We start from the raw sequence: 23,928 nt of genomic DNA on the forward strand, positions 1-23,928 counted from the left end.
CAGGACTTTACAATGCACTCTGTTTCAACGCATTCCCCATTACAACGCAATTACTATTCTAACTCCAGGAGAGTGTTACTTGGTGGAATGCTTTGTAACAGTTTGCGGTGTAAAGCCCTGTGTTGTAAAAGTTTTTGCAGAGTAACAACTGCGGAGTAAAAGCATGCTGGCTAAAAAATGCGGGGTAAAGGATGTTTCCAGTCCACACAAATGCGGACTTCACCTCGTTGATTTGGCTTCCTAATAGCCATAATGGGCGATACTTATGGGGTGGGGCCTGTGAGTTTTTCGATGATGCCATTAGAGTTGAGATTTTCCACCATAGGTCTTGGATGGAATGCAAATCGGCAGTGTCAAAGCACGATTGGCTGCATTGAGTTGTCAATATGGAGTTTGACGACTTTTCTACTCATACAGCCTTCCAGGAGATCAAGATCAGGGACTCTTCTAGGCAAATTAATGAGTGCTCTTTGAGGCCAATACAGACTATGAAGACGTATCAGTCCTATATTAATACAACAGCAGTCAAGAATTTCTTATGCCGGCCGTTGGCTCACTTGACCATGCTGTTGGATTCTGGACGGAAAGTTTGCAAGTGCAGCAATCATACCCTCGAGCAAACACAGGATCTGAAAATACCTTAGCGGCAAACGCAGGACCGCTGTCTCAAAGAAATGTATGAACTGCTCCCATTGTTACTAAGCATGCAAGTCTTTTACTCATTGTTGAGCTGAGTCAATCTTTTGTGGTCAAACCCAAAGGAATCTACATCAGAAAAAGACCGTAATCAATGTGTTACCTACACAACTATTTGTAAGGGTCTGAAATGATCAAGGGACACAACTTCAAACGATTTTGTTGGATATTGTGAGGGAATAGCTGCTGGGTTTACTGTAGGTGAATGCTTTATTTATTGATAAATAGTACACTGCTGTACATATTCCTTTGTGTTCTTAGCTGGATAAGGCAACCACTATTATTGCTTTCGCATTGAAACAATAGCACTAATGCCAGCATGAGCCAAAGCTATACATTCATATGTTGCCATAATTAAAACCTATCTACCTCACCCATTAAGTATCCCCATGATCACTTGTTAGAAGTGGGCTTTCTGGTTGGCTAGGTTTGTAACTAAGCTAGGCAGAATCCACCACTCTAGTCAGGATAAGGGGATTACACATCTGAAATAACCCCTCCTCACCCCTTGGTAGCTTGGCACAAGCAGTCAGGCTTATCCTAGAGCACTGTGTAAAGCATTTGTACATAACCAGCAGTAATACTGTGAAAGAACTACACAAGGACACCATACCAGTTTTAGAAAAATATCCAATATGTTTCTGTGTAAAACAAGATCAAAAGGAAAAAAATCCAACCTACAGTAATCCACAATACCAATAAAGCAAAAATAGACTTTATATACAGTTCCCTTTTATTTTAGAGTTTTATATAGACCGCAAACTAGACCCGAGAGATTGGTTATCAGAGCGCTTTACATGAGAACCTGTTTCGTTACATGGGGACACATTCATTTTCGTTAGGTACGGGGAGATTAGGTGGTTTGCCCAGAATCACAGGATGTTGAGCATCGTTGCCGAGACTTAAACCAGGTTCCCCAGCTTCTAGGTCGACCGCTCTAGCTGCAAGGCTACATCCTCTCCTTGAAGTCAATAACTCCGCATGGGGCTATCATAGTGTCGTGAGCAGGCGAATCCAACAGTTCTGGCCGGCCGTGGTCTCGAGGTCAAGCTATAGTGTCAAGGAGACCCGTAAAAGAGTACCTTTGGAGATGCAGGGCATCTGACATTGCATTGAGCTCCAGAGGAGCGGCATCGGTAGGCCTCGGTTCCAGGAGTCAGTGCAGAAGTTGCTGGACCATGAAGTCACAGGCTGTGCAGGTTGAACTCCGTGAGTTTGAAGTCAGGAGCACTGGCCTCAGAAAGTGCCGGAGCTGCGGCGTGAAGAGGAGTGGTGTAGCGTGCGGTGCCCTCACGTTGCGGAGAGACCATTCCTGGGGTGCGAAGCAGGATGGTGCTTGTAGTGGTCACAGGTCACGGTGCAAGCAGCGGCATCGTCGTTACTAAAGCAATGTCGTCGGTAGACCCATGGCTGCAGTGCGAGATGGGGCAATGCAGGGTGAAGGGCCGACAGGTCTCGTGCAGGCAGAGGCGTCGGTTGATGATCTGGAGTCAATGGTGCTGGCTTCGGTGGGCCAAGGCCGTAGTGTGGGATGGGGCAGTGTGTCGAGTAACATACGAGTGGTGCCCCCAAACCATGGTGCAGGCAGCGGCATCAATGTCAGCTTGGGATGACGGCGTCATTGAGACCAGGGCTGTGGTGCAAAGTGGGACGGTGCTTCATGTTCTCCACGACAGTTGTCCACGTCACAGTGTAGGCTGCGGCATCGGTGATGGCATCCCGTCGTCATCGGGGTTATCAGGGCGGTGGTGTGAAGAGAGACAGTGTGGAGTGCGGTGCCCACAGGTGACAGTGCAAGCAGCTGCTGGGTGGCGGCATTGTCGGTGCGACCAGGGTTGTGGTGCAAAGTGCAGGGTGCCCTCTGCATTACCTTCAGGTCAAGGAGACAGCAGCAGCATCGCTGACAGAGTTGTGTTACCTTTTACCTCTGTGGCAGCTGAAACCTCCAGTTCCAGAAGCCGGTACCCAGAAGTTGAAGCCTTTCATTTCCCTGAGACTTCCAACAGGAGATAAGCTCTCCATCGAACCCTTGAAAATACTTGGGATGCCGAAAGCACTTTCCAATCCTTTCCCTGCCCACGACAGAAGCGGACACTGCAGGCCAACCCAGCAAAGCACACAGCAAAGTGATAGTCTCTCCTCACGGCTCTTATAGCTCTTCTTTCTGGCAGGTTCCTTAGTCCACCAGTAGTCTAAAGTTCTGGGGTCAGGGCCCGAATATTTATACCATAATCGCCTTTGAAGTTGGTACAAAGCTCTCCTGGCACACATAAACCAGTTCAGCCTGGATCAGGCCAGGTTCACCACAGGAGGTGGAGATAGCTTAGTGAGAGGCAGCCACAGTCCACACAAGTGCAAGCAGCAACTCTTCCCACTACTCTAAATGCAGCCAGGTCTATGTAGCCTGACTTAGAGTCACCCAGGAAAGACAGGACACACCCTCAACCCCTTGTGCCTGTCTAGTGTGAATACACAGTCCCAGCTCCTGTCACTCTAAACCCAGATGGCGAATGCACAAATGGCAGAGGCACACAGGATGGTTAAGTAAGAAAATGCTCTAAAAGTGGCATTTTAAAACACACAATGTAAAAAGGATCTTTATTAAATATGTCTGTTTAAATTCTGAGTTTAGGCAGCCTAAGCTCCATTTCTCCAACTTTTCCCAATGGAAAGTTATGCTTGTAAGATGTTACAAAGCAAAACCCATGTTAGCCTATGTGACAGATGGCCTTGAAATAGTGAAAAACTAAAATACACAGTCTTTCACTATCAGGACATGTAAAACAGGTCCTACCTTTCACCTATCGTTTGGGCCTACCTGAGGGGTTCCTTGCTTGTAAGAAAAGGGAAGGTTTGAGCCTGGCAAGTGGGTGCACTTTTCAGGTCGACATGGCAGTAAAAACTGCGCGCAGTGGCCGGTCTGAGACACCTTTGAAAGGCTACTTGTATGGATGGCACAGCCAGTGCTGCAGGCCCACTAGTAGCTTTCCATTTACAGGTCCTGGTCACATACAGTGCACTGTACGAGTGACTTAGTATAAATCAAATATCTCAATCAAGGAAAACCAATCATACAGAATTTATATGCCTGCCCTGTAGAATACTTATCTTTCCCAGAGTTGCTCCTCTTTTATCAATGTGCCTTTTGAATCTCTGAATTTGTTTAGATGACAGTGCGGCAAGTCCACATTCTACCCAGAATGCAGAGTCTGACACAGTAAGTGCGGAAACGGACAGATCGGCTTTCTAAAGAGCCAAACAATAAGGCGTGCATTTCTTCTATCGGTACACAGGTTTCACCTAAAACATTTGTGTGTGTCCACAGCACCATGAATTCGCAGTCATCGTAAATATCACCTTGATACTGGGATTGCTCTATGAAGGCTCTTACACTGAGCAGTCCCCTGGATTTCCACTGGGTGGTAGCTCCCACCTAGCAGACCCCTGGATTACCACTGGGTGGTAGTGCCCCTCTAGCAGTCCCCTGGATGTCGACTGGGTGGTAGCTTCCACATAGCAGACCCCTGGATTTCCACTGGGTGGTAGCTCCCCGCTAGCAGTCCCTTGGATGTCCACTGGGTGGTAGCTCCCACCTAGCAGACCCCTGGATTACCACTGGGTGGTAGTGCCCCTCTAGCAGTCCCCTGGATGTCGACTGGGTGGTAGCTTCCACATAACAGACCCCTGGATTTCCACTGGGTGGTAGCTCCCCTCTAGCAGTCCCCTGGATTTCCACTGGGTGGTAGCTCCCCTCTAGCAGTCCCCTGGATTTCCACTGGGTGGTAGCTCCCCTCTAGCAGTCCCCTGGATTTCCACTGGGTGGTAGCTCCCCTCTAGCAGACCCCTGGATTTCCACTGGGTGGTAGCTCCGACCTAGCAGTCCCCTGGATTTCCACCGGGTGGTAGCTCCCACATAGCAGACCCCTGGATTTCCACTGGGTGGTAGCTCCCCTCTAGCAGTCCCCTGGATGTCCACTGGGTGGTAGCTCCCACCTAGCAGACCCCTGGATTAGCACTGGGTGGTAGTGCCCCTCTAGCAATCCCCTGGATGTCGACTGGGTGGTAGCTTCCACATAGCAGACCCCTGGATTACCACTGGGTGGTAGCTCCCCTCTAGCAGTCCCCTGGATGTCCACTGGGTGGTAGCTCCCGCCTAGCAGTCCCCTGCATTTCCACTGGGTGGTAGCTCCCACCCAGCAGACCCCTGGATTTCCACTGGGTGATATCTCCCACCTAGCAGTCCCCTGCATTTCCACTGGGTGGTAGCTCCCGCCTAGCAGTCCCCTGCATTTCCACTGGGTGGTAGCTCCCACCCAGCAGACCCCTGGATTTCCACTGGGTGGTAGCTCCCACCTAGCAGACCCCTGGATTACCACTGGGTGGTAGTGCCCCTCTAGCAGTCCCCTGGATGTCGACTGGGTGGTAGCTTCCACATAGCAGACCCCTGGATTTCCACTGGGTGGTAGCTCCCACCTAGCAGTCCCCTGGATTTCCACCGGGTGGTAGCTTCCACCTAGCAGACCCCTGGATTACCACTGGTTGGTAGCTCCCCTCTAGCAGTCCCCTGGATGTCGACTGGGTGGTAGCTTCCACATAGCAGACCCCTGGATTTCCACTGGGTGGTAGCTCCCCTCTAGCAGACCCCTGTATTTCCACTGGGTGGTAGCTCCCCTCTAGCAGAGAACGGCCCGGGACCAGGGTTCGATTCCCGACGCGGCAGGGTCGTGGACCAAGGTCAGCGGACTCGATAATTCTCGCCTCGGTGCCTACTCTAGTCAGAGACCACACGCGGCAACTCTGGGCATCAGCTTGCCTCATCTTCACAACGGCCCCCCCAGATCGCCGGGGATGCTTGGTCGCACCTTAGAGATACCCATCTGGGACCATCTCTCAGGGTGAGCCAGGACGGGTTCCCCAGCGGTCGAAGCGTGGAGATACTCCTCCGGGAGTCGATTCCTAGCGCTATATAAACCCACAATTAAATAGCAGACCCCTGGATTTCCACTGGGTGGTAGTGCCCCTCTAGCAGTCCCCTGGATGTCGACTGGGTGGTAGCTCCCCTCTAGCAGACCCCTGGATTTCCAATAGGTGGAAGCTCCCACCTAGCAGACCCCTGGATTACCACTGGGTGGTAGCTCCCCTCTAGCAGACCCCTGGATTTCCGCTGGGTGGTAGCTCCCACCTAGCAGTCCCCTGGATTTCCACCGGGTGGTAGCTCCCACATAGCAGACCCCTGGATTTCCACTGGGTGATATCTCCCACCTAGCAGTCCCCTGCATTTCCACTGGGTGGTAGCTCCCGCCTAGCAGTCCCCTGCATATCCACTGGGTGGTAGCTCCCCTCTAGCAGACCCCTGGATTTCCACTGGGTGGTAGTGCCCCTCTAGCAGTCCCCTTGATGTCGACTGGGTGGTAGCTTCCACATAGCAGACCCCTGGATTCCCACTGGGTGGTAGCTCCCCTCTAGCAGACCCCTGGATTTCCACTGGGTGGTAGCTCCCCTCTAGCAGACCCCTGGATTTCCACTGGGTGGTAGCTTCCCTCTAGCAGTCCCCTGGATGTCCACTGGGTGGTAGCTCTCGCCTAGCAGTCCCCTGCATTTCCACTGGGTGGTAGCTCCCCTCTAGCAGACCCCTGGATTTCCACTGGGTGGTAGCTCTCTTCTAGCAGTCCCCTGGATTTCCACTGGATGGTAGCTCCCCTCTAGCAGTCCCCTGGATTTCCACTGGATGGTAGCTCCCCTCTAGCAGTCCACTGGACGTCCACTGGGTGGTAGCTCCCCTCTAGCAGACCCCTGGATTTCCACTGGGTGGTAGCTCCCCTCTAGCAGTCCCCTGGATTTCCACTGGGTGGTAGTGCCCCTCTAGCAGTCCCCTGGATGTCGACTGGGTGGTAGCTCCCACCTAGCAGTCCCCTGGATTTCCACTGGGTGGTAGCTCCCCTCTAGCAGACCCCTGGATGTCCACTGGGTGGTAGCTCCCACCTAGCAGTCCCCTGGATTTCCACTGGGTGGTAGTGCCCCTCTAGCAGTCCCCTGGATGTCGACTGGGTGGTAGCTCCCACCTAGCAGTCCCCTGGATTTCCACTGGGTGGTAGCTCCCCTCTAGCAGACCCCTGGATGTCCACTGGGTGGTAGCTCCCACCTAGGAGTCCCCTGGATTTCCACTGGGTGGTAGTTCTCTCTAGCAGACCCCTGGATTTCCACTGGGTGGTAGCTCCCCTCTAGCAGTCCTCTGGATGTCCACTGGATGGTAGCTCCCCTCTACCAGACCCTGGATTTCCACAGGGTGGTAGCTCCCACCTAGCAGTCCCCTGGATTTCCACTGGGTGGTAGCTCCCCTCTAGCAGTCCCCTGGATTTCCATTGGCTGGTAGCTCCCACCTAGCAGTCCCCTGGATTTCCACTGGGTGGTAGCTCTCCTCTACCAGTCCCCTGGATTTCCACTGGGTGGTAGCTCCCCTCTAGCAGTCCCCTGGATTTTCACTGGGTGGTAGCTCCCCTCTAGCAGACCCCTGGATTTCCACTGGGTGGTAGCTCCCACCCAGCAGACCCCTGGATTTCCACTGGGTGGTAGCTCCCCTCTAGCAGTCCCCTGGATATCCACTGGGTGGTAGCTCTCCTCTACTAGTCCCCTGGATTTCCATTGGGTGGTAGCTCCCACATAGCAGTCCCCTGGATTTCCACTGGGTGGTAGCTCCCCTCTAGCACACCCCTGGATTTCCACTGGGTGGTAGCTCCCCTCTAGCAGACCCCTGGATTTCCACTGGGTGGTAGCTCCCCTCTAGCAGACCCCTGGATTTCCACTGGGTGGTAGCTCCCCTCTAGCAGACCCCTGGATTTCCACTGGGTGGTAGCTTCCCTCTAGCAGTCCCCTGGATTTCCACTGGGTGGTCGCTCTCCTCTAGCAGTCCCCTGGATTTCCACTGGGTGGTAGCTCCCCTCTAGCAGTCCCCTGGATTTCCACTGGGTGGTAGCTCCCACCTAGCAGTCCCCTGGATTTCCACTGGGTGGTAGCTCCCCTCTAGCAGTCCCCTGGATTTCCACTGGGTGGTAGCTCCCCTCTAGCAGTCCCCTGGATTTCCACTGGGTGGTAGCTCCCACATAGCAGTCCCCTGGATTTCCACTGGGTGGTAGCTCCCCTCTAGCACACCCCTGGATTTCCACTGGGTGGTAGCTCCCCTCTAGCAGACCCCTGGATTTCCACTGGGTGGTAGCTCCCCTCTAGCAGACCCCTGGATTTCCACTGGGTGGTAGCTCCCCTCTAGCAGACCCCTGGATTTCCACTGGGTGGTAGCTCCCCTCTAGCAGTCCCCTGGATTTCCACTGGGTGGTCGCTCTCCTCTAGCAGTCCCCTGGATTTCCACTGGGTGGTAGCTCCCCTCTAGCAGTCCCCTGGATTTCCACTGGGTGGTAGCTCCCACCTAGCAGTCCCCTGGATTTCCACTGGGTGGTAGCTCCCCTCTAGCAGTCCCCTGGATTTCCACTGGGTAGTAGCTCCCCTCTAGCAGACCCCTGGATTTCCACTAGGTGGTAGCTCCCCTCTAGCAGTCCCCTGGATGTCCACTGGGTGGTAGCTCCCACCTTCCAGACCCCTGGATTTCCACTGGGTGGTAGCTCCCCTCTAGCAGTCCCCTGGATTTCCACTAGGTGGTAGCTCCCCTCTAGCAGTCCCCTGGATTTCCACTGGGTGGTAGCTCCCACCTAGCAGTCTCCTGCATTTCCACTGGGTGGTAGCTCCCACCTAGCAGTCCCCTGCATTTCCACTGGGTGGTAGCTCCCACCCAGCAGACCACTGGATTTCCACTAGGTTGTAGCTCCCCTCTAGCAGTCCTCTGGATTTCCACTGGGTGGTAGCTCCCCTCTAGCAGACCCCTGGATTTCCACTGGGTGGTAGCTCCCACCTAGGAGTCCCCTGGATTTCCACTGGGTGGTAGCTCCCCTGTAGCAGTCCCCTGGATTTCCACTGGGTGGTAGCTCCCCTCTAGCAGACCCCTGGATTTCCACTAGGTGGTAGCTCCCCTCTAGCAGTCCCCTGGATGTCCACTGGGTGGTAGCTCCCACCTTCCAGACCCCTGGATTTCCACTGGGTGGTAGCTCCCCTCTAGCAGTCCCCTGGATTTCCACTAGGTGGTAGCTCCCCTCTAGCAGTCCCCTGGATTTCCACTGGGTGGTAGCTCCCACCTAGCAGTCTCCTGCATTTCCACTGGGTGGTAGCTCCCACCTAGCAGTCCCCTGCATTTCCACTGGGTGGTAGCTCCCACCCAGCAGACCACTGGATTTCCACTAGGTTGTAGCTCCCCTCTAGCAGTCCCCTGGATTTCCACTGGGTGGTAGCTCCCCTCTAGCAGACCCCTGGATTTCCACTGGGTGGTAGCTCCCACCTAGGAGTCCCCTGGATTTCCACTGGGTGGTAGCTCCCCTGTAGCAGTCCCCTGGATTTCCACTGGGTGGTCACTCTCCTCTAGCAGTCCCCTGGATTTCCACTGGGTGGTAGCTCCCCTCTAGCAGTCCCCTGGATTTCCACTGGGTGGTAGCTCCCCTCTAGCAGACCCCTGGATTTCCACTGGGTGGTAGCTCCCACATAGCAGACCCCTGGATTTCCACTAGGTGGTAGCTCCCCTCTAGCAGTCCCCTGGATTTCCACTGGGTGGTAGCTCCCCTCTAGCAGTCCCCTGGATTTCCACTGGGTGGTAGCTCCCCTCTAGCAGTCCCCTGGATTTCCACTGGGTGGTAGCTCCCACCTAGCAGTCCCCTGGATGTCCACTGGGTGGTAGCTCCCCTCTAGCAGACCCCTGGATTTCCACTGGGTGGTAGCTCCCACCTTCCAGACCCCTGGATTTCCACTGGGTGGTAGCTCCCCTCTAGCAGTCCCCTGGATTTCCACTGGGTGGTAGCTCCCACCTAGCAGTCCCCTGGATTTCCACTGGGTGGTAGCTCCCCTCTAGCAGTCCCCTGGATTTCCACTGGGTGGTAGCTCCCCTCTAGCAGACCCCTGGATTTCCACTGGGTGGTAGCTCCCCTCTAGCAGTCCCTTGGATTTCCACTGGGTGGTAGCTCCCCTCTAGCAGTCCCCTGGATTTCCACTGGGTGGTAGCTCCCCTCTAGCAGTCCCCTGGATTTCCACTGGGTGGTAGCTCCCCTCTAGCAGACCCCTGGATTTCCACTGGGTGGTAGCTCCCACATAGCAGACCCCTGGATTTCCACTAGGTGGTAGATCCCCTCTAGCAGTCCCCTGGATTTCCACTGGGTGGTAGCTCCCCTCTAGCAGTCCCCTGGATTTCCACTGGGTGGTAGCTCCCCTCTAGCAGTCCCCTGGATTTCTACTGGGTGGTAGCTCCCCTCTAGCAGACCCCTGGATTTCCACTGGGTGGTAGCTCCCGCATAGCAGACCCTTGGAATTCCACTAGGTGGTAGCTCCCCTCTAGCAGTCCCCTGGATTTCCACTGGGTGGTAGCTCCCCTCTAGCAGTCCCCTGGATTTCCACTGGGTGGTAGATCCCCTCTAGCAGACCCCTGGATTTCCACTGGGTGGTAGCTCCCACCTTCCAGACCCCTGGATTTCCACTGGGTGGTAGCTCCCCTCTAGCAGTCCCCTGGATTTCCACTGGGTGGTAGCTCCCCTCTAGCAGTCCCCTGGATATCCACTGGGTGGTAGCTCCCCTCTAGCAGTCCCCTGGATTTCCACTGGGTGGTAGCTCCCACCTAGCAGTCCCCTGGATTTCCACTGGGTGGTAGCTCCCCTCTAGCAGACCCCTGGATTTCCACTGGGTGGTAGCTCCCACCTTCCAGACCCCTGGATTTCCACTGGGTGGTAGCTCCCCTCTAGCAGTCCCCTGGATTTCCACTGGGTGGTAGCTCCCCTCTAGCAGTCCCCTGGATTTCCACTGGGTGGTAGCTCCCCTCTAGCAGTCCCCTGGATGTCGACTGGGTGGTAGCTCCCCTCTAGCAGTCCCCTGGATTTCCACTGGGTGGTAGCTCCCACCTAGCAGTCCCCTGGATTTCCACTGGGTGGTAGCTCCCCTCTAGCAGACCCCTGGATTTCCACTGGGTGGTAGCTCCCACCTAGCAGTCCCCTGGATTTCCACTGGGTGGTTGCTCCCACATAGCAGACCCCTGGATTTCCACTGGGTGGTAGCTCCCACCTAGCAGTCCCCTGGATTTCCACCGGGTGGTAGCTCAAACATAGCAGACCCCTGGATTTCCACTGGGTGGTAGCTCCCCTCTAGCAGACCCCTGGATTTCCACTGGGTGGTAGCTCCCCTCCAGCAGTCCCCTGGATTTCCACTGGATGGTATGCTCCCACCCAGTGGCCAGTGAGCCCCTGCATCTCAGGAGTCAGCAGAGAATCATACATAGGTCACAGCCCATCCAAAGCACAGAGACCGGTCATGCTTATTTGCAACTGGTCATGAAATCAGGAACCAATCAGGAGCAGACATTGTAAACAATGAGACTCCTGCAGTGCCCTCACCCCTCAAAGGGCTGTCAGCAGTCACTGCCATGGAGCCCCTGTGCATGCATTTGAACACTACTCATACATTACTGAAAATGTGCACTTACAGTTGGTGTACACCGGCTTTCTGAAGGGCTTCCCTTTGGCGAACACAAAGGCTGCAATGATCAGGGTTCCCTCATAGAGTGGAAATAAGGTGGTGCTTTCATAGTTCGTATTATCTGACCTCGTCACGTCCAGGTTTCCAGTTAGACAAGCGCTGTCCAGAAATACAAATAAATATATATTATTCCATTTCTGATCAGATGTATGAAGCCAAGTGTGTACCCCGGAAACAACAAGAGGCTAGAAGAAATACTCACTGTGCTATTGCTTTTGAAACATCAAATAAATATATATTACAAGGAAGTGATTCACTTAAAAGCAGTTAAGAGCATTTAAAGTGAAGTATTAATGGCGAAAAGAGCATACATCGGTAGAAGCCTGTACCTAATGAAGCATATTCTGAAAAGGGTATATATGGCGAAAGTAGCAAAAAATAATAGGACCATATACTGATGGGGGCATATACCGAAAGAGGTATATAGCAGAAAGGGAGCATATCCAAAAGAGGCATATACCTGAAGCAGCAGATACTGATAGGAGCACACACTGAAAGAGGCATATTGTTAAAATGGTATACTAATAGGAGCATATACCAAAGGAGGCAGATAGCAGAAAGGGAATATACTAATAGGAGCATATATGAAATGGGGATGTATGACGTTACAACGCATACTTTTACAACGCATACCGTTACAACAAATTTTTTACAACGCAAAAACTTTTACAACGCATACCATTACAACGCATGTTTTTACAACGCAAATACCTTTACAACGCATACCATTACAACGTAAGTATTGGTAAGTATATAATATTTTTTTTATTTTAAATTAATTGTAATTAATATAATTTAATTTAATTTAATTTAATTAATGTAATTTTTTTTTAACCTGTACCCCTGTACCCCAAAAAAACCCAAATTAACCCAGAACCCTAAAAATACCCCTGTACCCCAAAAACCCAAAACTGTCCCTGAACCCTAAAAATACCCCTGTACCCCAAAAACCCAAAACTGTCCCTGAACCCTAAAAATACCCCTGTACCCCAAAAACCCAAAACTGACCCTGAACCCTAAAAATACCCCTTTACCCAAAAACTGAAAACTGACCCTGAACCCTAAAAATACCCCTTTACCCAAAAACTGAAAACTGACCCTGAACCCTAAAAATACCCCTTTACCCAAAAACTGAAATCTGACCCTTAACCCTAAAAATACCCCTTTACCGAAAAACTGAAAACTGACCCTGAACCTTAAAAATACCCCTTTACCCAAAAACTGAAAACTGACCCTGAACCCTAAAAATACCCCTTTACCCAAAAACTGAAAACTGACCCTGAACCCTAAAAATACCCCTTTACCCAAAAACTGAAAACTGACCCAGAACCCTAAAAATACCCCTTTACCCAAAAACTGAAAACTTAAAAAAAAAAAACATATAAAATATTAAATATAATTATATACTTACCAATGCTTACGTTGTAATGGCATGCGTTGTAAAAGTACTTGCGTTGTAAAAACATGCGTTGTAATGGTATGCGTTGTAAAAGTGTTTGCGTTGTAAAAGTTTCGTTGTAATGGTAGTGCGTTGTAAAAGTTGCGTTGTAAAGGTTGTTTCCCATGAAATGGACATAGTAAGAGGGGCATACACCGATAATAACGCCGCCTTGTAAATAAGGCCCTTTTCACTCTTCAATTAGCAAGAATGGGGCGTGCAATTATTGTTGCAGTGGGCGTTCTGCTGCAACACCCATTGCTTTTAGGGCTGCCCCATATTTATAAGGATGGGGCAGCGCCATAAATTAAGGCCAGGTAAAATCTGGTCTTAGGATGGCGATACGAGGAGAAATCATTAATATCTCCTCATATTTTGCTCTTTCTATGTGTGCTGCATTCTGCAACACATAGAAACGCAGAATCACCTTTCAAGATTTTTATGTGCAGGAAGGAAAACCTTCCTGCGCATAAACAATCGCCCCTGCAGCGCAGGCGCCCTTGCAACAGGTTGCAAGGGCGGCTGTTCTAGCGCTAGGCAGCTTTCATAGCGCCAGTGCTAGGGGAAACACAGGGGTGCGCCGTATTTTGTAAATCTGGCGCATGCCTGCATTTTAAAAATGTCGGAGCGCGGCGTACCAATTTTTGCATAACACTATGCTCTGACATTTTATTGTAAATATCACCCTCAGATTGTTATTGCTGTAGCTCCATAAAAACATTCTGAATCATCACCACAGAAACCGTGTCTTTCAGCAGTAGCACGGTGGATGGCTGCATGCTGTTTAACACTTAATGGAGAAGAGACGGGTGCCGTGGTGGATGGCAAGGACTTGAATCACTGGACTCCGGATTGTTGGCCAGATTCTCTAGGTCTCCATCCCCGCTTGAATCTGCAGTAAAATGGGGGGCGTGGCTTGGACGGCAGCGGCGATGGCTGCCTAACTGAGTCGCTCTGCAGACGGGGAAGCGACTTATGCTTGGATTTAGCGCCAAACTGAGGATAGCACCTTCAGTCCACCAGGAACTGACCCACCTACTCAGGCTGCCCTGATTGCGCTGTGGTTTGCGCTTGGATCGACCAGCTTACGCCCTCATTCAGGGTTCCTCTCGGGGCCCGTGGAGCTCGCGAAGATACCTAAAATGGCGCCGCATCTCCGACCCGCCTGAGCCCGAGGCCGAGATCCGACTGAGTCTAGCGCTGATGTGACAAAGTCTCCTTGGGCCAATCTAACCGGCGGACTGCTGCCAAGATCCACTCACGGGCACCTCTGGAAGGTGGGTGCCTTTCGCTGTTGCTACGGCTGCTCTATCTCTCCGATCCCTGCTCCGCCTGACCTCAAAATGGCGGTTTTCAGGACACGCTGACCTGCGCTGCCTCACGCAAAAACACCCGTGTAAGTGAAAGCCTTTACCTTCATGCCATGCGACCAACATCTAACGCCACCAGCGAGTGGAGGGACCGCTCAATAATCGCCTTAGTTACGCTCTCACTCCCTCATGTCATGTCGATCTACGGCTGAAATGCCAGAAACCGGTCCTCGGAAGCTTTTTTCCGGTCCAGGGAAGGCATGGCTTCGCAGTTCGGGCTGGACTGTTCCCATGAGGCACATGGTCAGACTGATTTGCATATGGCCATGTCTGAACTGGGGTGGAAGAGTGGGCTAAAGAACGGTGATGGATTAAACCCAGATCTGTTGACTGGGTGTGAGTGTTTGATTGGTTCAGATGCTCGGTCTATCACCACCCCCTTTTGTACAACTTTGTTCGCCATAAGTTGGCAGGGTATGCTCAGACGTGAGTCCCTTGCTCACTTTGCCACTGGATTCAAGCAAGCCGGGCTGAAGACGGCTGAAAGGCCAGAAACCGGTCCTCAGAAGCTTGTTTCCGGTCCAGGGAAGGCATGGCTTGGCAGTTCCGGCTGGACTGTTCCCATGAGGCACAGGGTCAGACTGATTTGCATATGGCCATGTCTGAACTGGGGTGGCAGAGTGGGCTAAAGAACGGTGATGGATTAAACCCAGATCTTTTGACTGGGTGTGAGTGTTTGATTGGTTCAGATGCTCCGTCTATCACCACCCCCTTTTTTACCACTATGTCGATCTACCCAGCAGGAGCACTCAAAATGGCGCGGTAATGCTGCCGGGGTTTCTGATCTCTAAAATACCTGTGAGCCTCCAACGCCAACAAGCCAACCACGACCAGGTCTGTCACACATCAGCGAAGAAGCCAACGCTCTGGGTCCACCCCACCGCGTCTACAGATAAAAGTAAGGAAGCCTACGAGTGCTAACTGACAGTATACATACACAGGATCCGCTGACCTCTATCTGAATCTTATAAGTTCGCCTCTAGAGACTGCGGCAATATGTAGCTAAGACCATGATCCAGACTGTGGAGATGTGGCGCTTCCTTCCCTCCAATGCTGATGCGCGTTTTCTGGGCTCTCTTTAATGAATAAGCCCCTGATTCACGACGAAGTGCGTGGAGCCAGTTTGAAGGAGCGATGGTAGAACCACAGTAGGAGGTCAGATCCTACATCACACCCAGCTTACGCCTGAGACCAAGTCCGGTGAACAGAACTCCTGCTACGGCCAGTAGCCAGCCATTTACCCACACTCCATCCCATCCTATTATTGTACGTCTTGCAACGGACTCTCGTCGTGGGGCCAGCGTCTCATAGCTTGCAGCCGGCACCAACTGCACTTCAAGTACCGACTCTCCCGTCGCCCTGACGACAAGCGTTGATGACCTGTCTCACAGTGGCCGAAAGAGAAGGCAGAGGTAACACTAAAAAGGTGCGACCGGAACCTACGATTTCAGACTCTCCCATCAAAGCAAGAGAGGACATGGCAGCCACCATGGACATGATCCTTAAAAAATTGGCTGAAGTCCATGATCTCGCTAAATTCACCAAAAATAACACAGACTCAATGCAGCTTGAACTCGTGTCCATTAGAGCAGATATGAGTACTATGAATAAGAGTCTGGGCGAAGCGGAACAACGCTTAAGTGAGGTAGAAGACTTGTCCCTCCAATCTTCGAAAGTGATAAAGCGCCTCGAGAATACCACTGACGACCTTAGACGACAGAACGCCAAGTTGGAAGACCGCAACAGGAGAGGGAACATCTGCATTTTTGGGGTTCCAGAAAACTCTGAAAAGGACTCAGATTTGTGCGTATCATTCTTGGAATCTTGGATCCCTATGGTAACTAAGATCGAATTCCAACATGGCTTTGAATTGGACAGGGCACACAGGATCCCCGCTTTCATGACAAAAAGAGGAAGGGCCCACGTCCTCTGATATGCAAGTCCCTCAGATACCAGCACGTTGAAGTCATCCTACAGTTTGCGAGAAAGAATCACCAGGTACTCTGGGAAGGCCAACGCATAATCTTTACCCAAGATTTCTCCAAAGATACTGTTGAGCTACGAAAAGGGTTCCTCCAACTGAGGGACAACCTGAAAGAAATAAACATACCATTCTCCTTTGCGGGCCCATCTAGGTTCAAGATCATCGAAAACGGGAAGCCTTACTTCTACACGGACCCATGAGACCTGGCTTGCCACCGGGAAGTCTGCCCGACACAGAGTCTGGATCAATCAAGCGGTGCATCAAATAAGAGGAAAACGGTCCCTCATGACTCCCATGACTATACGAATACCTGAATCCTGTAGCTGATGCCTGTCGCCAAGATGGGGTAGCTTTCCCGGGTCAAACTTGCCTTCTACTCTGATCTCCCAGTATTGTGAGTAGACATCTCACTGTCGCATTTCTCAATAGAGCGGTCTGTGCTCTTAAGCTCGGAACAGTCTCACCTTCACAGACATTGAGGGCTTAATCTTTACCCAAACCAACACTGTGACTATATTGTCCATATTTTCTAAACTTAGCTGTTAACTGTTGAAATGAGGACACAGCTCCCTCCCTCAGGGCTTATTGTAGCCATGTTCCACGGCCTTAATCACCAACGGGGTATATGTGCATACGTTTTTATATTACCGATGTGGCTCTAACGTGCTCAACCTACCATACTTATGTAACCTCCTATTAGTGCTGAGCTCCAGCGTAAGTTAGGTGTGACCTCTTAATAGGATCAGCTGAGTATAGGCCTTAACCTGGTTTAATCTTGTTTATCTTGCTTATTTTACTTAATCTGTTTAATCTTGTTCTACATGAAGCATAATGTTTAGAATCTAATCCCTGTTCTGCTCAGAGACGGTACTGCCGTCGTACACCCTAAGTTTGGTTTTTGAGGGGGGGAGGGGAGGGAGGGGGGATAGGGAGGGGGATGGTGGGAAGGGGAGAAGGGGGAAGGGGAGGAGGGGATTGGGGCTGAAAAGGGAGTTGTATGTTACACTATTTGCTTCCTGTTGTTTTGCTTTGCTAGCTTTATGCTTCATCCGAGATGCAGTCACCAACTCTCATGCAGTGTCACACACTTCGTGCTCTGTTCTGGGGCCTTGGAATAGTTTTCCTTTTACTACCTCACTTATGTTCTTTGGGCGCTGTACAGCGCGCCTCACCCCACGAACGACTCTTTCCGCGAACTTACCACTTACAGATGCCTGCTGTTAACTCTTTGTCAGAAAACCTTAATATAGTCTCCTTGAATGTCAAGGGCCTTAACCACCCGGTGAAAAGACGGAACATTTTTGATTCCCTATCTAAGTCGAAAGGAGATATCTTCCTGTTGCAAGAAACTAAGCTTACTGAGGAAGACACGTGGTTTATTAATCTTAATTGGATCTCGCACACTATCTGCTCCTCTGCTAACCACAAGAAAGGTGGAGTAATCACACTGATTGCAAAAAAATCGAACCTTTCGGTTGTCTCACACACGCATGACACAGAGGGAAGACTACTAATCACGCATCTGATAAGGGACGATGACCCCATCCACGTTGTAAATCTGTACGGTCCCAACTCGGATGCTCCAGATTTCTGGGACTCGGTCTCTCTAGCCATAGAAAATATCCCACAAGAAGAACTCTTAATCGTAGGTGGTGACTTTAACCTCCCACTAGACCCTATACTCGACCGATAATCTAGATGCTGTTCCATCCTTCCCGCTCTCATGAGGCGCTCACAAGACTATGCAATCGATTCCTACTAAATGACTCCTGGTGACCTCAGAACCCCGACAGTAGAGATTATACTTTTTACTCTACCCTGCACAATTCCTACTCCAGAATCGATTTTATCCTTATCTCGAGTTCTTTCACCCACCTCATCGATGAGATAGATATTGCCCCGAGGCTAGTCTCCGATCATTCATGCATTAGCACCAAGCTTGCTGGCTCTCGCTCGATCCTTCCCCCAAAGCGCTGGCGGTTCAAGGAAGAAATCCTGTCTGACTCTGCCAACAAACAGCAAATTATTGATGCCATAGCAGAATATATCTCAATGAATGTCTCCCCTGACACAGCTACTTCTACTGTCTGGGACGCACTCAAAGACACACTACGGGGTGTTATCATTAGCATTAGGGCCAGAACTAATAAGGCGTTGAACCAGGAGTTAGAAAGGCTTGAGAAAGATATAAAATTCCTAGAGACCACACATGCAGCCAACCCTGATGACGCCTGTTGACCAGGCTGAAATACGAATACAAAGCAATCGCCAGCAAACGGGCCGGTGTTTGGATCAACAAATTCAATGCCCTAATGCTGTGCAATGGGAATAAGGCTGGGAATTTTCTTGCCTGCTACCTTAAACACAAACAGAAGTTGCTCACTATAGCCTCAATCAAAGACGCCACAAATAAAACTCACACGAAAAAGGCGATGATTGTAGACACCTTTAAATCCTTTTATGAGGACCTCTACAAAAATGAAACAACACTAGACCCGGCAGCTTGCACTAAATATCTAGAATCCCTGAATCTTCCCAGACTCTCGGATGAGGACAGCATTCACATTGGCTCACCCATTAAGGACACGGAAATCAATACAATTTTAATAACCCGTCCTTAGTGATCAAAGAATAAAATTGTTTCTGATATACTACTGACTTTTTAAACCCTCACCACTCATTAGTTAAATTTACTTTGCACAACACGTCTGAATCTCACTATTCTGCTCCGCAGTAAATCTGGCGATGTAGCACACCAAAGAGGCACTCGGTCTCTTTGGTGGGGCCCAATGATGAAACATGTCATCACCAGGTGGTGAGTGAGGGCTTTCCTTAACGTCCTGAGTGAGGCCGTCAACCCCTTTCTTAGCTGCTCCTGTCTGTGGCCTGGTATAACTATTTGACACTCTTTTCTTGTTTACTGATTATAACCGGGGAATAAGAGTGTTGCTTAACTCTCCCTACCTCTCCTCTTGTTGACGCATAGTTACCATCTGCATCACTGCTGAAGGAGGGGGGTGCGACTGGGACAGGGAGGTGAATATGCCAAGTGCTGTCTTAAGGCTCAGACGTTCTTGCTTTTCTTTTTTGGAATAGATACATCTGGGCAGTGCATAAAGCAGCAGTTATCACAACATTTGTCTACTCTCACACGACCTGCCGAATCGTCCATGAGGCGTCAGTTCATCTCGGGAGGTCCCTGTGTTGTTTTTATACTATTCTCTATCCGCAGGATTGCCATGACTCAGTATGCATTCTTCTTTTTATTTGTAACAATTGTATGGGGAGAGGACAGTTCTGCCACAGGCTCTTCATGGTTAATTTTCTCACAAATGCCTTTTTTTCCTGATATAATCCCCTGCATGTTAGAAACATAAATGGGGTGGAACTAAGTGAACAGATAGTTTTGACCATATGACTTTGTATCAAGTTTGGGGAGGCCATGGCCTATGGCCTGGCCTTAATGGCGCCTTTTGTGCACTAAGATTAAATTGGATATTGTAACACTGGCAGCTATGTTTTTTAACTTGTGACTATTGTTGCTCGGTTGAGCATATAAATAGTTCATGATTTTAACTGTATGCTTATATGTTTTGTTTTGTTATAATACAGCCCTGAAGAAGTACCATCTAGGACAAAACGCGCCGGCTGTTCTTTCTTACAAATGGAACAATAAAGAGGATTTTTCAAACAAATTGGACATTACTCTCAGTGTCTTTGTAACAAGCTTGTGACTTAGTTTTCAAAATTCTTACATGTGGTGCACCTGTGCTTATGAATCACTGTGATGGTGGGTGTTTACCGGTGTGCACACAAATCCCAATCTAAAATGTAAAGGGAAAATTATTACTGTGGTTATTTTGGTTAGGTGCATTTGTAAAGAAGGTTCCACCATCTGCCTTGTTCTAGTGCTTCATGTAGAGTTGATGATGTAACCTGGAGCATGGGATGGATGAGTAGAGCCAGGGATGGATGAGTAGAGCCAGGGATGGATGAGTAGAGCCAGGGATGGATGAGTAGAGCCAGGGATGGATGAGTAGAGCCAGGGATGGATGAGTAGAGCCAGGGATGGATGAGTAGAGCCAGGGATGGATGAGTAGAGCCAGGGATGGATGAGTAGAGCCAAGGATGGATGAGTAGAGCCAGGGATGGATGAGTAGAGCCAAGGATGGATGAGTAGAGCCGGGAATGGATGAGTAGAGCCAGGGATGGATGAGTAGAGCCAGGGATGGATGAGTAGAGCCAGGGATGGATGAGTAGAGCCAGGGATGGATGAGTAGAGCCAGGGATGGATGAGTAGAGCCGGGAATGGATGAGTAGAGCCAAGGATGGATGAGTAGAGCCAGGGATGGATGAGTAGAGCCAGGGATGGATGAGTAGAGCCAAGGATGGATGAATAGACCCAGGGATGGATGAGTAGAGCCAGGGATGGATGAGTAGAGCCAGAGATGGATGAGTAGAGCCAAGGATGGATGAGTAGAGCCAGGGATGGATGAGTAGAGCCAGAGATGGATGAGTAGAGCCAAGGATGGATGAGTAGAGCCAAGGATGGATGAGTAGAGCCAAGGATGGATGAGTAGAGCCAAGGATGGATGAGTAGAGTCAGGGATGGATGAGTAGAGCCAGGGATGGATGAGTAGAGCCAGGGATGGATGAGTAGAGCCAAGGATGGATGAGTAGAGCCAAGGATGGATGAGTAGAGCCAGGGATGGATGAGTAGAGCCAGGGATGGATGAGTAGAGCCAGGGATGGATGAGTAGAGCCAAGGATGGATGAGTAGAGCCGGGAATGGATGAGTAGAGCCAAGGATGGATGAGTAGAGCCAGGGATGGATGAGTAGAGCCAGGGATGGATGAGTAGAGCCAAGGATGGATGAATAGACCCAGGGATGGATGAGTAGAGCCAGGGATGGATGAGTAGAGCCAGGGATGGATGAATAGACCCAGGGATGGATGAGTAGAGCCAGGGATGGATGAGCAGAGCCAGGGATGGATGAGCAGAGCCAGGGATGGATGAGCAGAGCCAGGGATGGATGAGTAGAGCCAAGGATGGATGAGTAGAGCCAGGGATGGATGAGTAGAGCCAGGGATGGATGAGTAGAGCCAAGGATGGATGAGTAGAGCCAGGGATGGATGAGTAGAGCCAGGGATGGATGAGTAGAGCCAGGGATGGATGAGTAGAGCCAGGGATGGATGAGTAGAGCCAGGGATGGATGAGCAGAGCCAGGGATGGATGAGTAGAGCCAGGGATGGATGAGTAGAGCCAGGGACGGATGAGTAGAGCCAGGGATGGATGAGTAGAGCCAAGGATGGATGAGTAGAGCCAGGGATGGATGAGTAGAGCCAGGGACGGATGAGTAGAGCCAAGGATGGATGAGTAGAGCCAGGGATGGATGAGTAGAGCCAGGGATGGATGAGTAGAGCCAGGGATGGATGAGTAGAGCCAGGGATGGATGAGTAGAGTCAGGGATGGATGAGTAGAGCCAGGAATGGATGAGTAGAGCCAGGGATGGATGAGTAGAGCCAGGGATGGATGAGTAGAGTCAGGGATGGATGAGTAGAGCCAGGGATGGATGAGTAGAGCCAAGGATGGATGAGTAGAGCCAAGGATGGATGAGTAGAGCCAGGGATGGATGAGCAGAGCCAAGGATGGATGAGTAGAGCCAGGGATGGATGAGTAGAGCCAAGGATGGATGAGTAGAGCCAGGGATGGATGAGCAGAGCCAGGGATGGATGAGTAGAGCCAGGGATGGATGAGTAGAGCCAAGGATGGATGAGTAGAGCCAGGGATGGATGAATAGACCCAGGGATGGATGAGTAGAGCCAGGGATGGATGAGTAGAGCCAGGGATGGATGAGTAGAGCCGGGGATGGATGAGTAGAGCCAAGGATGGATGAGTAGAGCCAGGGATGGATGAATAGACCCAGGGATGGATGAGTAGAGCCAGGGATGGATGAGTAGAGCCAAGGATGGATGAGTAGAGCCGGGGATGGATGAGTAGACCCAGGGATGGATGAGTAGAGCCAGGGATGGATGAATAGAGCCAGGGATGGATGAGTAGAGCCAAGGATGGATGAGTAGAGCCAGGGATGGATGAGCAGAGCCAAGGATGGATGAGTAGAGCCAGGGATGGATGAGTAGAGCCAGGGATGGATGAGTAGAGCCAGGGATGGATAAGTAGAGCCAGGGATGGATGAGTAGAGCCAAGGATGGATGAGTAGAGTCAAGGATGGATGAGTAGAGCCAGGGATGGATGAGTAGAGCCAGGGATGGATGAGTAGAGCCAAGGATGGATGAGTAGAGTCAAGGATGGATGAGTAGAGCCAGGGATGGATGAATAGAGCCAGGGATGGATGAGTAGAGCCAGGGATGGATGAGTAGAGCCAAGGATGGATGAGTAGAGCCAAGGATGGATGAGTAGAGCCAGGGATGGATGAGTAGAGCAAGGATGGATGAGTAGAGCCAAGGATGGATGAGTAGAGCCAGGGATGGATGAGTAGAGCAAGGATGGATGAGTAGAGCCAAGGATGGATGAGTAGAGCCAGGGATGGATGAGTAGAGCAAGGATGGATGAGTAGAGCCAAGGATGGATGAGTAGAGCCAGGGATGGATGAGTAGAGCCAGGGATGGATGAGTAGAGCCAGGGGTGGATGAGTAGAGCCAGGGATGGATGAGTAGAGCCAGGGATGGATGAGTAGAGCCAGGGATGGATGAGTAGAGCCAGGGATGGATGAGTAGAGCCAGGGATGGATGAGTAGAGCCAGGGATGGATGAGTAGAGCCAGGGATGGATGAGTAGAGCCAGGGATGGATGAGTAGAGCCAGGGATGGATGAGTAGAGCCAAGGATGGATGAGTAGAGTCAAGGATGGATGAGTAGAGCCAGGGATGGATGAATAGAGCCAGGGATGGATGAGTAGAGCCAGGGATGGATGAGTAGAGCCAAGGATGGATGAGTAGAGCCAAGGATGGATGAGTAGAGCCAGGGATGGATGAGTAGAGCCAGGGATGGATGAGTAGAGCCAAGGATGGATGAGTAGAGCCAAGGATGGATGAGTAGAGCCAGGGATGGATGAATAGAGCCAGGGATGGATGAGTAGAGCCAGGGATGGATGAGTAGAGCCAGGGATGGATGAGTAGAGCCAGGGATGGATGAGTAGAGCCAGGGATGGATGAGTAGAGCCAGGGATGGATGAGTAGAGCCAAGGATGGATGAGTAGAGCCAGGGATGGATGAGTAGAGCCAGGGATGGATGAGTAGAGCCAAGGATGGATGAGTAGAGCCAAGGATGGATGAGTAGAGTCAGGGATGGATGAGCAGAGTCAGGGATGGATGAGCAGAGCCAGGGATGGATGAGTAGAGCCAAGGATGGATGAGTAGAGCCAAGGATGGATGAGTAGAGCCAGGGATGGATGAGTAGAGCCAGGGATGGATGAATAGAGCCAGGGATGGATGAGTAGAGCCAGGGATGGATGAGTAGAGCCAGGGATGGATGAGTAGAGCCAAGGATGGATGAGTAGAGCCAGGGATGGATGAGTAGAGCCACGGATGGATGAGTAGAGCCAGGGGTGGATGAATAGAGCCAGGGATGGATGAGTAGAGCCAGGGATGGATGAGTAGAGCCAAGGATGGATGAATAGAGCCAGGGATGGATGAGTAGAGCCAGGGATGGATGAGTAGAGCCAGGGATGGATGAGCAGAGCCAAGGATGGATGAGTAGAGCCAGGGATGGATGAGTAGAGCCAAGGATGGATGAGTAGAGCCAGGGATGGATGAGTAGAGCCAGGGGTGGATGAGCAGAGCCAGGGATGGATGAGTAGAGCCAGGGATGG

General features: G+C 51.0%; 1 protein-coding gene across 1 annotated transcript in view; it reads right to left on the reverse strand.

Annotated features, from left to right (window-relative positions):
- LOC144770986 (putative cation-transporting ATPase 13A4) overlaps nucleotides 1-23,928 on the reverse strand; it is a 722,230-nt gene that overhangs the window by 42,324 nt on the left and 655,978 nt on the right. Inside the window, exon 27 of the mRNA XM_078655855.1 lies at nucleotides 11,255-11,406. Within this exon, the coding sequence (XP_078511981.1) occupies nucleotides 11,255-11,406 (152 nt within the window). The remainder of the gene's footprint in view (nucleotides 1-11,254; nucleotides 11,407-23,928) is intronic.

This window comes from Lissotriton helveticus, chromosome 7 (assembly GCF_964261635.1).
Source record: "Lissotriton helveticus chromosome 7, aLisHel1.1, whole genome shotgun sequence".
Taxonomy (NCBI): domain Eukaryota; kingdom Metazoa; phylum Chordata; class Amphibia; order Caudata; family Salamandridae; genus Lissotriton; species Lissotriton helveticus.